The 15,019-nt window shown below is 44.4% G+C and overlaps 1 protein-coding gene across 1 annotated transcript in view; it reads left to right on the top strand.

The window, feature by feature from the left end:
* The window catches only part of efcc1 (EF-hand and coiled-coil domain containing 1), a 60,773-nt gene extending 49,869 nt beyond the window's left edge, over positions 1-10,904 (top strand). Inside the window, 3 exon segments of the mRNA XM_024136762.2 lie at positions 1,956-2,037; positions 2,416-3,487; positions 10,686-10,904. Of these exon segments, the coding sequence (XP_023992530.2) occupies positions 1,956-2,037; positions 2,416-3,487; positions 10,686-10,904 (1,373 nt within the window).
* The last annotated feature ends 4,115 nt before the right edge of the window (positions 10,905-15,019 follow it).

Here is a 15,019-nt window from a genome sequence, read left to right on the forward strand (position 1 = left end):
ACAGCTCTCTGGGTGAGGTTCTGTCTAACACACTGACATGCACAGCTCTCTGGGTGAGGTTATGTCTGTGTAACCACACTGACATGCACAGCTCTCTGGGTCAGGTGACAGGAAGTGTGGAGGAAGTGTGGAGTGCATGACACTGCATCCTGGATATGACATTTTGCCTCATGGGTCCAGCAGGCAGAGTTCAATAGCTACAGGCAGATGTTTTTTTATTTTATTTAACCTTTATTTAACTAGGCAAGTCAGTTAAGAACAAATTCTTATTTACAATGACGGTCTACACCGGCCAAACCCGGACGACGCTGGGCCAATTGTGCACCGCCTTATGGGACTCCCAATCACAGCCGGTTGTGATACGGCCTGGATTAGAAGGCGTCAGTAGTGAGGCCTAAAGCACTGAGATGCAGTGCCTTAAACCGCTGCGCCACACGGGAGATGGAGGAGGATGGCACTCTTCTGATACTGAGTAGCCTACAGAGTAATATGAGAATAATGCAATTGCTGAACTTATGTAGATGTTCTAAACTGAACACTTGTTGGCTGCTTTTTCTTTAGTCTGCGGTCCAACTCATCCCAAACTATCTCAACTGGGTTGAGTTTAGGTGATTGTGGAGGCCAGGTCATCTGCTGCAGCACTCCATCACTCTCCTTCTTGGTCAATAGCCCTCACACAGCCTGGAGGTGTGTTGGGCCATTGTCCTGTTGAAAAACAAATGATAGTCCCACTAAGCGCAAACCAGATGCGATGGCGTATCTCTGCAGAATGCTGTGGTAGCCATGCTGGTTAAGTGTGCCTTGAATTCTAAATAAATGACAGACAGTGTCACCAGTAAAGCACCCACACATCATCACACCACCTCCTCCATGCTTCAAGGTGGGAACCACACATGTAGAGATCATCCGTTCACCTACTCTGCGTCTCACAAAGACACAGCGGCTGGAACCAAAAATCTCAAATCTGGACTCATCAGACCAAAGGACAGATTTCCACCGGTCTAATGTCCATTGCTAGTGTTTCTTGGCCCAAGCAAGTCCCTTCTTCTTATTAATGTCCTTACATAGTGGTTTCTTTGCAGCAATTCGACCATGAAGGCCATGATTTATGCAGTCTTCTCTGAACAGTTGATGTTGAGATGTGTCTGTTACTTTCTCTGTGAAGCATTTATTTGGGCTGCAATTTCTGAGGCTGGTAACTCTAATGAACACAGCCTCGGCAGCAGAGGTAACTCTGGGTCTTCCTTTCCTGTGGCGGTCCTCATGAGAGCCAGTTTCATCATAGTGCTTGATGGTTTTTGCGACTGCACTTGAAGAAACGTTCAAAGTTCTTGAAATTCTCCGGATTGACTGACCTTCATGTCTTAAAGTAATGATGGAGTAATTTCTCTTTGCTTATTTGAGCTGTTCTTGCCATAATATGGACTTGATCTTTTACCAAATAGGGCTATCTTCTGTATACCACGCCTACCTTGTCACACATCTGATTGGCTCAAACTCATTAAGGAAAGAAATTCCACAAATTAACTTTAACAAGGCACAGCCTGTTCATTGAAAATGCATTCCAGTGACTACCTCATGAAGCTCGTTGAGAGAATGCCAAGAGTGCAAAGCTGTCATCAAGGGGAAAAGGGTGGCTACTTTGAAGAATAGAAAATATAAAATAAATGTGGATTTGTTTAACACTTTTTTGGTTGCTATAATGATTCCATATGTGTTATTTCATAGTTTTTGATGTCTTCACTATTATTCTACAATGTAGAAAATAGTACAAATAAAAAATGAACCCTTGAATGAGTAGGTGTGTCCAAAATTTTGACTGGTACTGTATATTTGATTGGGTTAAAGAGAACTGCCTTAGGAGAGATAGATGGATGTTTTATCTCCCCTCTCTCTCAGACAGAGTCTCTTTAACCAATAACATAGATATAAACCATCTATCTCCTCTCTCTCAGGGAAAGCCCACATTCTGGAGGTGCTGAATGCTCTGTACCACGAGCTGGCTGCCTGTGAGGTCCTGAGAACACAGTCCCTTCAGTCAACCCTCTGGAGAGAACACAGTCCCTCAACAACGCCTCTGGAGAGACCACAGTCGCCTCAAGCAACCCTTGGAGAGAACACAGTCCCTCAGCAACCCCTGGAGAGAACACAGTCCTCACAACCCTCTGGAGGAACACAGTCCCTCAACAACCCTCTGGAGAGAACACCAGTCCCAACAACCCTCTGGAGAGAAACAGTCCATCAGCAGCCCTCTGGAGAGAACACAGTCCCTCACAACCCTCTGGAGAGAACTCTCCCTCAACAACCCTCTGGAGAGAACACAGTCCCTCACAACCCTCGGAGAGAACACAGTCCCTCAGCAACCTCTGGCGAGAACACAGTCCCTCAACAACCCTCTGGAGAGAAAATCCTCAGCAACCCTCTGGAGAGAACACAGTCCCTCAACAACCCTCTGGAGAGAGACACAGTCCCTCAGCAACCCTCTGGAGAGAACACAGTCCCTCAACAACCCTCTGGAGAGAAACACAGTCCTCAGACAACCCTCTGGAGAGAACACAGTCCCTCAACAACCTTCTGGGAGAGAACAAGTCCCTACAACACGCTCTGGAGAGACACAGTCCCTCAGCAACCCTCTGGAGAGAACACAGTCCCTCAACAACCCTCTGGAGAGAAACACAGTCCCTCAGCAACCCTCTGGAGGAGAACACAGTCCTCAACAACCTCTGGAGAGAACACAGTCCTCAGCCAACCTTCTGGGAGAACACAGTCCTCTCAATCAACCGCTCTGGAGAGAACCACTTCCCTCAGACAATCCCTCTGGAGAGAACACAGTCCCTCAGCAACCCTCTGGAGAAAACACAGTGCCCTCAGCAACCCTCTGAGAGAACTCATAGATCCTTCAGCAATCCTCTGGAGAGAACACAGTCCCATCAACAACCTCTCTGGAGAGAAACATCCCTCAACAACGCCTCTGGAGAGAACACAGTCCCTCAGCAACCCTCTGGAGAGAACACACAGTCCCTCAACAACCCTCTGGAGAGAACTCATTCCTCAAGCACCTCTGAGAGAACCGTCCCTCAGCAACCCTCTCGGAGAGAACTCAAGTCCACTCAGCAACCTCTGGAGAGACCTACCATCCTCAGAACAACCCTCTGAGAGAACACAGTCCCTCAGCAACCCTCTGGAGAGAACACAGTCCTCAAGCAACCCTCTGGAGAGAACACAGTCCTCAACAACCCTCTGGAGAGAACACAGTCCTCCGCAAACCCTCTGGAGAGAACACAGTCCGCTCAGTCAACCCTCTGGAGAGAACAACAGTCCTCAGCAACCGTCTCTGGCCAGAGAACACAGTCCCCTTCAGCAACCCTCTGGAGAGAACACAGTCCCTCAACAACCCTCTGGAGAGAACACAGTCCCTCAACAACCCTCTGGAGAGAACAGTCCCTCAGCAACCCTCTTTAGAGAACACAGTTCCTCAACAACCCTAGTAGTTACTGAACAACCCTAGTAGTTACTGAAGTTCCCCTGAGTGGTGAGGTGAGGAGGCTTGGACCCTGGCATGGGAAACATTTAAATGGTATACTCCTTGCGTCCTCTCTCCTCGTCTCCTTCTCAAAACCCATTGATTGACAAACCCAGAGGTCCCTCCCCTCTGACCTTTTCCTCAAATAGGTTTTGAGAAGGAGACGAGAGAGGACGCACGGAGTATGCAATTGAGATGTTCCCCATGCCAGGGTCCAAGCCTCCTCACGTCAGCGCCCAGGGGAACTTCAGTAACTACAGTTGGTTCCTGGTCAGACCATAATGTACAGTATTATCTACACTATCTGCTCATCAAACATCTCATTCCAACATCATGGTCATTAATATGGAGTTGGTCCCCCCTTTGCTGCTATAACAGCCTCCACTCTTCTGGGAAGGCTTTCCACTAGATGTTGGAACATTGCTGCAGGGACTTGCTTCCATTCAGCCATAAGAGCATTAGTGAGGTCGGGCACTGATGTTGGGCGATTAGGCCTGGCTCGCAGTCGGCGTTCCAATTCATCCCAAAGGTGTTCGATGGGGTTGAGATCAGGGCTCTGTGCAGGCTAGTCAAGTTCTTCCACACCGTCATCGACAAATCATTTCTGTATGGACCTCGCTTTGTGCACGGGTGTATTGTCATGCTGAAACAGGAAAAGGCCTTCCCCAAACTGTTTCCACAAACTTAGAAGCACAGAATCATTTAAAATGTCATTATATGCTGTAGCATTAAGCTTTCCCTTCTCTAGAACTAAGAGACCCGAAACATGAAAAACAGCCCCAGACCATTATACCTCATCCACCAAACTTTACAGTTGGAAGTATGCATTGGGGCAGATAGCGTTCTCCTGGCATCCGCCAAACCCAGATTCATCTGCCAGGTGGTGAAGCGTGATTCATCACTCCAGAGAACGCGTTTCCACTGCTCCAGAGTCCAATGGCGGCGAGCTTCACAACACTCCAGCCGACGCTTGGCATTGCGCATGGTGATCTTAGGCTTGTGTGCGGCTGCTCGGCCATGGAAACACATTTCATGAAGCTCCCGACTAATAGTTATTGTGCTGACGTTGCTTCCAGAGACAATTTGGAATTCGGTAGTGAGTGTTGCAACTGAGGACAGACAATTTTTATGCCCTTCAGCACTTTGTAGTCCCGTTCTGTGAGTTCGTGTGGCCTATCACTTCCGTTATTGCCATTATTGCTCCTAGACGTTTCCACTTCACAATAACAGCACTTACAGTTGACCGGGACAGCTCTAGCAGGACAGAAATTTGACGAACTGACTTGTTGGAAAGGTGGCATCCTATGACGGTGCCACGTTCAAAGTCACTGAGCTCTTCAGTAAGGCCATTCTACTGCCAATGTTTGTCTATGGAGATTGCATGGCTGTGTGCTCGATTTTATACACCTGTCAGCAACGGGTGTGGCTGAAATAGCCAAATCCACTAATTTGAAGGGGTGTCTACATACTTTTGTATATATAGTGTATATCCATATATATCTGTCATGTTCCTTACTACGCCTCTGTTAAGAGAAGTTATAGAACTGTTGATTTATTTTCTCTAACTACAGTATTCTCATTAGAACCTTCAGGCCCACTTCAATCAGATCCGCTTTAGCTGATGTTTTGACGGTGTTGAAGGTGGAACTGCATTAGAGCTGTCAAATCCACAACGGATCCCGGCATTATACCTAAAGCAGACATTGTAATTTGCTGCACAGAGTCAATTGAGATATATCTCATGCAGTCTTGTTTACAATTTCCAACACTGTAATGTGAGATGTAATCTACACCTCCATTAGGATGTTAGAAATCCTCATTATTTAGTTTCATGATTTTCAATTTGAGCGTCATTATTTCTATATAGCCTACATTTTCTCCTTCTGTGGAGAAGTGGCACGGGTGTGGCTTCGTGACAATGGGAGGATTTGGTAATGCTGAGCCGTGGGGCACCGGTCTATGGCCCGTGACGTCAACGGGCAAAAGAAATGAAGGAGGAGAGCCCTTCTCAAATGGAACAGTAATCTGCACCACTCAGTCAACAAGGCAGCATGGTGCATCATCCAGAAACATACATCTATTTAACATAAAATATAAATGTAGGATTGAATTTTCAAACTGGTTTTCATTGGGAAGGCAGATAAGGCATTTTTATCAAAAGCAATCACTTTCTCCTCCAATAATTAATTTAATTATTTACTTCATTTTTGTTTTGAGCCGTCTTTGCCGTGAGCTTTGAACGGGGCACCTGGCTCACTCCCGGGAGGCAGCCTGGGTCCCAGAATGAATGCAATCAACTTTCAATCGGTGCAAAACAGGCGCCCGGGCCAGATTAATCAAATCCCCACATTGATCACAAGAGCAGCTGCTCACCGATTTGACAGCTCCAATGCAGTTCCACCTCCATCACCACCAAAACTTCAGCTATGCGGGTGTCGGCTATCAAATCAAATCAAATTGTATTTGTTACATGCACCGAATACAACGTAGACCTTACCATGAAATGCTTACTTACAATCCCGTAACCAACAATGCAGTATTTTTTAAGTAAGAAAATATTTACATCAAAAAATAAAATTAAGTATTTAAAAAAGTAACACAATAAAATAACCATAACGAGGCTATATACAGGAGGTATAGATACAGAGTCAATGTGCGGGGGTACAGGTTAGTTGAGGTAGTTGAGGTAATATGTACATGTAGGTAGGGGTAAATTGTCTATGCATAGATAATAAACAGCGAGTAGCAGCAGCTTAAAAAAGGGGGTGAATGCAAAGACTCCGGGTAGCCATTTCAGTAACTGTTCAGCAGTCTAATGGCTTGGGGGTAGAAGTTGTTAAAGAGCCATTTTGGACCTAGACATGGCGCTCCGGTACCGCTTGCCATGCGGTGGCAGAGAGAACAGTCTATGACTTGGGTGGCTGGATTCTTTGACAATTTTTAGGCCTTCCTCTGACACCGCCTAGTATAGAGGGCCTGGACGGCAGGAAGCTTGGCCCGGTTTATATTTGTATTTATTATGGATACCCATTAGTTCCTGCCATGGCAGCAGCTACTCTTCCTGGGGTCCAGCAAAATTAAGGCAGTTATACATTCACAACAGATTTCACTACACATTAAGTGTGTGCCCTCAGGCCCCTACTCTACTACCACATATCTACAACACAAAATCCATGTGTACGTGTGTGTATAGTGCATATGTTATCGTGTGTGTGTGTATGCATGTGTCTGTGCCTATGTTTGTGTTGCTTCACAGTCCCTGCTGTTCCATAAGGTGTATTTGTATCTGTTTTTTAAATCTAATTTTACTGCTTGCATGAGTTATTTGATGTGGAATAGCGCTCCATGTAGTCATGGCTCTATTTAGTACTGTACGTCTCCCATAGTCTGTTCTGGACTTGGGGACTGTGAAGAGAACTCTGGTGGCATGTCGGTTAGTATTTGATCTGTTTGAGTCTTGGCCTTCAGATACGGTGACTATACAGAACCTGCTAGTTGAAGACATCTGTTTCTGATGTTATCTACAGTACTGACAGTAAGGACATCGTAGTACTTTGTTCACCATATCTTTCACTTGCTATATGATGTATTTGTTTTGTTGTTAATGTCATAAAATACCTGTCAAAAACACTTCCAATGAAGCTCCACAGTACTGCTGTCTGTATTATTATGCAAACCACACATTGTTAAACAAATGGAAATAATTGAAAACTCATTTTTTAATGAAAACAGAAGGATATATTTATGCTATTCAATTGTTTTGTTTAATATACAACATTAAGAATGAAAATGTAGAGTTAGAAAAGTGGAGATATTTAAATAAGCATTAACAGGGATACAGCAGAAAAGCTGGTAATATTTAAATAAGCATAAACAGCAAAACAGCAGAAATACATACAATATCCCATAATGAAAAAGCAAAAACAGGTTTTAGGAATTTTTTTTGCAAATAACATTTAAAAAAAACAGAAATATCACATGTACATAAGTATTCAGACCCTTTACTCAGTACTTTGTTAAACTGCCTTTGGCATCCCTTTGGGTTGGAGGAGCAAAGCCAGAGAAGACAAGGCAGGAGTACAGGCAAAGATTTGTTATAACTAACCCAATGTAGACTGGGCAGAACAAGCAAGGAGATGGGGAGAGCCAAGCATGAGCTAGCGAGATCGTATTGGCGCGTTCTATCATGTATTTGCATATTTCTGTTAGGGAATGCCTACTCTGAAATGCGCGTGTGCAATAACTCAATTCGCCCATGCACTCCTTCTAAACATCTCCGTTTTTAGAAACTTTGGGAAAGGGTAAAGTCTACAAAACGCAGTCCACTGTTCGTAACAGATTCTAGTTTTGGGAACAGAAAACTGTATTGAAATCAAATGTTAAGAAAATGTGCAGAATCTCGCTCCATCTTCTCCCACTGCCGGCACCTGGGCTTCTTCTTCTTCTTCTTTAGGAATTGATTGCATCCAACTTTTAGGTGCATACACCGCCACCTACTTTACTGGAGTGTGCGGCCAGTCACGGCCTACCTACATCAAATTTGTTGATACGGTAATACATTGGGGGAAAAGGAAAATTGCCCTATCAACTATTATCCCTCTAAAAAAAACACCACCCCATTCCACTATTTAACCCTATCTAATTCGACTCCAGACCAGCGGTCTGAGAGGACAGAAGACTACCACTCAACACCCCCTGCAGCTGTTCTGCAGTAAATCCTCATAACCCTAAGTACTTTTATGCCATTGCCACCACAACCTCTATTTTCTGTGACTTCCAATCCATTTCTACAGTACAATTAACAACCATGGCTATAAATGCTAAACAGCCCAGCTTGCTGAAGCACATATTCTTCCCATCATTGTCTCTTGATCTCTGCCTACTCACAGGAATCCTCTCAGGATCCCTCACCCTATCCCATCTTCCTCTACCACTCTCTTCACTGCTTTGGCATACAACAGTTTCTGTACTACTCTAACCCTGGCAACCTCAACCTGCCTCTCTCTCACCGGACATTCCAGTCTCATGGGCACCCCCACAGCTAAGACACACAACTTTCTCCACCGATACTACACATTTCTTTGTCTCATGCCCTCCTGCACACTTCTCACATCTAGTACACTCCCTCCTACACACTGCTGCAACATGCCCATAACCTTGACACCTAAAGCACTGTAGTAATTTATGAACAAACACTCTCAAGAGATAACTTACACTTCCTACCTTGACCTTATCTGGCAAAGACTCTACATCAAAACTCAGCAGGGTAGACAATGTCTTCTCCGTTTCCCCATGCTCTCCACCGGATCTCCGTCGCACCAAACGGTGGGCATCACAGACACCGGGAATCTTCCATTTTAACTGATCCTCCTCAACACTTAATGGCACCCCATCATCACACCGTTCAATGGCTTCCTGCTCTGGAGAGAAAAGCAAGTCATTTCTTGTCCCTAATCACATGATCCGGTGTGCCCACTCCCTCTGGACTGAAGAAACACAATAAATCATCACTAATCCACTTCGGGTTATCCCTTACAAAAATGTACAATGGTGGTACAATGAAAAGACGACCATGGTAATACCATGTTATTTTCCTGCCATGGTAGTGACCAAAACATTTTTTGTGGAAAAATATACCATTGCTTTGTACTGCCAGCATGTAGTGAAACATGAAAGCATGGTATTTCTTTACAATGTATTATGATGGTCTGTGTCCCACCGTTTTTCAGATAAAGTGACCAAAAACGTAYTAATTTATGGTACTCACATAATGCAACATTGACTACTAGCTCTGCAATGGCAAAGCTTAGGCCTAGTACCCTCTTAAACCCCTTTATCGCATAGTGAAAAACCACAACACACGGTCTAGTAGTGTAGTGTACCCTCTTAAACCTTGGGACCTGGATAGGGTATGGTGAGAAGAATGAATGAAGACTGAAACCTTGACGATTTAAAATAGTTTATATGGTGCTTCTCTCTTCAATAGTTCTCAGTTGGTTCTCTCTCATTCAACTGACTTGGCTACTCTTATACAATTGTAAATTGCCAACATATTATTTTTATACTATTATTTTTTTTACTATTCACTATCTTATCTAATAGATACATGTTCATCATATAATTCTCAACATATCCCTAAAAACAGCAAGTTACAATGCTTCCCTTTGTTTACACTGTGAACGTTCGTTGGTTCTGTCGCCATGACTACGACAGTTTACGTTAGCTTCTATGCTAACATACTTTTATAAATGAATTGAACTATGAAAACATTATTAAGAAATAACAACAATCATAGCATTACACTCCGCCTAACTTGGTGTCATATCCTATGCTTTATAACTCGCTCACCGTAATGACAACGTTTAAAATATTTAGTTTTTAGTTGGCTTGGCAATCCAGTTCAACTGACTCACTGACTAGGCAGGTTAGCACGCGAGCCATTGTCGAGTGAGACGCGTGAAGCAACCACTGGAGCGAGCGGCTCCCTCTGCCGGCCGAAACAAGCGCAACACCCCTTGACTATCAATATTGTAAATTATTACAAAATGACAAAGATTAGGCTACCATATATCTCACATTCTCCCACATTTCAGGTTATCAACACGGGGAACCCAAACATGAGCAAAAAACGTTACTATTAATACAGAAAGTATACCCCTTTTTCACAGCAACTATTTCCCCTTTTCTTTGATGTTACAGACAAATTAGGATCAACAATAGTAGCCTGCCTCTGACTTTTCAGAAACTTGCCCATACTGGTATATAAATCCATCAATTTAATACCAACCAACCTCTTTTGACCTTGGGTGGCTTATTTATTTAATGCATTATACTGCCATTGTACTACGGTAACGCACAATTAATAAATGTAAGGGTTGGCCAGGGTCAGGACAACGCAAATTGACCCTAATTACTAAAATCAAACCCTCAAGCCCTGACCCAATGCATTTATATATATCTGAGAAAATTTGAATAGTTAGCTTAATGTTACCAGATTTGCCATCACTCTAATTAACTCCAAAAGACTCCTTGGATATTGTTTCTTATACACCCAACTTGTTACCTCAAAATGCAGAAGTTTACTCCCAGGGGAAATATCTCCAATATTCCAAAGAACAAAGACATCAAAAGAACTTAACAATACCTGCTCCCCCATGTTCAGTGGCCCCCTGCCTGCCTCAGGCTAGGGACCGGCATACATCCCTTGCATTCCCCTGAGCGGGCAACCATACCCGCAGGCACCCTGTGGTACCCCAACATCCTGGAGCCATGCCACCATTTCCGGCCCGCTGGCGTTGTCCCCATGAAACTCCTTGGGCCCATCGCCAATGCCAACACATGGCCTGTGTTTGGTCCCCCATCATGGCAGCCTCCGTCGTGAAGCCCAACCAATGGCACCACAGACGGTGGTGGGGGGATGCCTGTGCCCCATGCCCAGGGAAGGGCCTGGGTAGCCCAGCAGGGAACCTGCCTGCTAGGCGGAATTGCACCTACTGGGGAAACTGCATCTGGGCGGTTCATTGTATATACCAGCTGAAGGGGAAAAAGACAGGATAATATACTGAAAACAGTTTGAGTTTTCTTTTTTGGTTAACGGTAAGACTGCTTTCCATAGAGCCTATGCGAGAGTGGAAGTTGACTGAACAAACTTTGTTGGGGAACTTTGCTACTAAAATGTGTGGTTATTACCCAGCATGTATATATAATCGCCCAGAGCCAGTTGGAGCACCATTTCTCAACCTCTTGGTGTTATTGGGTTGGGGTTGTGTGCCAATCGCACTTGGTCATGACTCTCCTGGTCAATGACCAAGGCTCAGACCACAGGAGAAGGGGGCCTGGCGCTGGTTTTAGAACCAGCCTCACATCAAACGTCAAATCTTATGCAGAGGCATGAGTAAGCTCTCTCGCTGCTTCTCAGTTACCAACCAAAGAAGGCCCCGTTTTCTCTCAGAATTATCTGCGCCAATAACTATAGACACAACAAAAGGAATATTGAACAATATTTCCTAAGATAGGAATGATCAGTTGGGGGTCTAAAAAATAGATGTCATAGTTGCCCTTTCGCATTTCTCGGTATGTTGTTTAAAAACATGTAATGAACCCAAATACTTGAGCCTTTAGGAAGGAAAATCCCTTCGGCTGTTGACGTTTCCATTCCAATATGAGGTTAATAACAATATGATTTTTTTCAAGAATCTTATATGTGATTTTAGTGCTTCTAAACGAGAAAAATCTAATACCTTTCATGTCCTTTTGCACATTAACTAAAGCCCACGCCCCGCCCAAATGACAGGTTCTAGACCGAACGTGTCCAGTGTGAATGGAACCTGCCTCCATGTCCAACCGAAGTCCTTAAACAAGGACTCGCCTTAAAGAACTAACATTAGTCCAGACCAGCATAGACATAACCGTGAGCTAAACATTAACAAATGGCTTTGGAAACTCTGCCCACCTCAACCGAGTTGAAGAAGATACAACCAACTAGACCCCAAGAAATTGAACAGTCTGCAACGTGCCCACTGTAGGGAACTAGAAACTTGACTTATCTACCCGAGAAAAAAAGGGAAGGGAGAGGAATCCCCATTCTCAGACAATCGCATTGTGCAATCCCTGAAAGAAATCAGTTTTCCAAAAGAAGCACCCTCACCTCCAAGCCAGGACAAACCGTAAGAAGGATATTTGGTGACCCTCTGGTGGACAATTCAGAAGCCTTACAACCCATCCGAAGCATTCCTCCATAGAAAGGAAGAATTGGGTTTCAACAGAGAACAATTGAATCAAAAGAACTCTAAACTTACACGGTAAAACCACAGCATTTTCTTACCCAACAGGCAGCCAGTGTGTACCCAAGGTATAATGGGGCATAATGTGAGAACACAGTCCAAAATGTTATCCACAATAAATATCCTTCTCTATCCCTCCTCCTTATTGTGTTAACCAAGCCATCATAAGTCATCTTGTGTTCAATCCCACTAGAGAACTTGTTGTCTCATGTAAAAATGTGTTATTTTCTGTGTTTATTATTTGCTAGTTTTAGAACATTAATATAATTTAAAATACATGTTGTGTGAACTGAATAATTCATGAAAAGGTCCGGGGGCTTTTCTCCACGGAATGCGAGAAGTATGCCCGTATTGTTCAGAATGGAGCAACTGATATGAGGTAAAATGATTTAAAATGACGAGTTTTATCCGCTATATCTTGTGTAGATTGTCTCTGGAGTTTAATTCTGTGGAGCAATGGGTAACGTATCATGTAAACCAACCTGTCTTCCGTGGTGGCCCCAAAATTCGCTAATGAGTAATTGTTACAATTGATCATTTTAAGTCGAAGGGTTAACATTAAACCATAGTTGATCCTGAATAAATAACAAATGTTTCACAAATTTACTCAAAGTGACAGTCCTACGATGTGTGCATCATGCCCAAACTTATGTATGAAGGCTCACGTGCACCCCACACCGACATATCGACTAAAATATTATTAGTTGTGAACCGACCTGGGAATTTAATTTCTACGAGACGGCAAGGAGACAGAGGCGTTCGGGAACGCGACCGGCGGAGTCTGGGCGCTGGCATTCTGGGTGGTGTAACGGCCGTGGCGGGGCCGACCTGCAGACAGGCTGCTCATGAGGTCGGCGACGGCGATGTCGGAGAGTCGGAAATGGCGGCGAGTAGTGCGAATGAATTGAGGAAATGGGAACAAGTTGGTGAAGCAACAGCTGTGATGGAATGTAAAATATGGGTGCAGTTCTGATGGAGAACAGGTTGGAGAGCAACATCTGTGATGGAATGTGAACATATGGGTGTCAGTTCTGATGGAGAAAAGTTGGAGAGCAACATCGTATGGGAACATTGGTTATGATGGAAATGGAGACAACTGTGATAAGGACACGATCCTACCAGACAGGCTAAATAACTTCTATGCTCGATTCGAGGCCAAGCAACACTGAAGCGTGCATGAGAGCATCAGCTCTTCCGGACGACTGTGTGTCACGCTCTCCGTAGCCGATTCTAGTAAGATCTTAAACAGGTCAACATTCACAAGGCCGCAGGGCCAGACGGATTACAAGGACTGTACTCCGAGCATGTGCCGACCACTGGCAAATCAATCAATCAAACTTGATTTTGTCAATGCGCAGTGTAGACTTTACCATGAAATGCTTACTTACAAGCCCTTAACCAACAGTGCAGTTCAAGAAGAGTTAAGAAAAATTGACCAAGTAGACTAAAATAAAAAGTAATAATAAAAGTAACACAATAAGAATACACAATAACGAGGCTATTTACAGGGGCACCGACCGAGTCAGTGTGCGGGGTACAGGTTAGTGGTAATTTGTACATGTAGGTAGGGGTGAAGTGACTATGCATAGATAAAAACAGCGAGTAGCAGCGAGTGTGCAAAAAGGGAGGGGAGGGGTCAATGTAAATGTCCAGTGGCGATTTTATATTGTTCAGCAGTCTTATGGCTTGGGGGTAGAAGCTGTTGAGGAGCCTTTTGGTCCTAGACTGGCGCTCCGGTACCGCTGCTGTGCGGTAGCAAAGAAAACAGTCTATATACTTGGATGACTGGAGTCTCTGCCAATTTTATGGGCCTTCCTCTGACACCACCATTATATACCAGTTGCTACTCAATGTGAAGGAAATAAAATATGTTTAGAATGGACCTGTAAGCTGCTCAATGTGAAGGAATAAAATATATGTTAGAATGGGACCTGTAGCTGCTCAATGTGAAGGAATGTGGGAGAAATGTGAAGGTTAAGTGCTGTAATTGTGGGGGAACATAAGTGCAGTATTTTTGGATCCAGGTGTAGAGAGAGGCTCAGAGATATAAAATGAGTCATGATGTACGTATGCAGAGGCTGTAAACTGATTGGTAGAACTACAGTATGGACTGATGGATCTTCCATGGCTGCTCCTGTAGTAAGTGACCTGCTGTCAGACTGATGGATCTTATATGCTGCTCCTGTAGTAAGTGGACTGCCTGTCAGACTGATGGAGCTTCCATGGCTGCTCCTGTAGTAGTGGACCTGCTGTCAGACTGATGGAGCTTCCATGGCTGCTCCTGTGAGTAAGTGGACCTGCTGTCAGACTGATGGATTTATATTGCTGCTCCTGTAGTAAGTGGACCTGCTGTCAGACTGATGGAGCTTCCATGGCTGCTCCTGTAGTAAGTGGACCTGCTGTCAAGACTGATGGATCTTATGTTGCTGCTCCTGTAGTAAGTGGACCTGCTGTCAGACTGATGGAGCTTCCATGGGCTGCTCCTGTAGTAAGTGACCTGCTGTCAGCTGATGGAGCTTCCATGGCTGCTCCGTAGTAAGTGGACCTGCTGTCAGACTGATGGATCTTATATTGCTGCTCCTGTAGTAAGTGACCTGCTGTCAGACTGATGGAGCTTCCATGGCTGCTCCTGTAGTAAGTGGACCTGCTGTCAGACTGATGGATCTTATATTGCTGCTCCTGTAGTAAGTGGACCTGCTGTCAGACGATAGGA

Source organism: Salvelinus sp. IW2-2015, unplaced genomic scaffold, assembly GCF_002910315.2.
Source record: "Salvelinus sp. IW2-2015 unplaced genomic scaffold, ASM291031v2 Un_scaffold1010, whole genome shotgun sequence".
NCBI classification, from domain to species: domain Eukaryota; kingdom Metazoa; phylum Chordata; class Actinopteri; order Salmoniformes; family Salmonidae; genus Salvelinus; species Salvelinus sp. IW2-2015.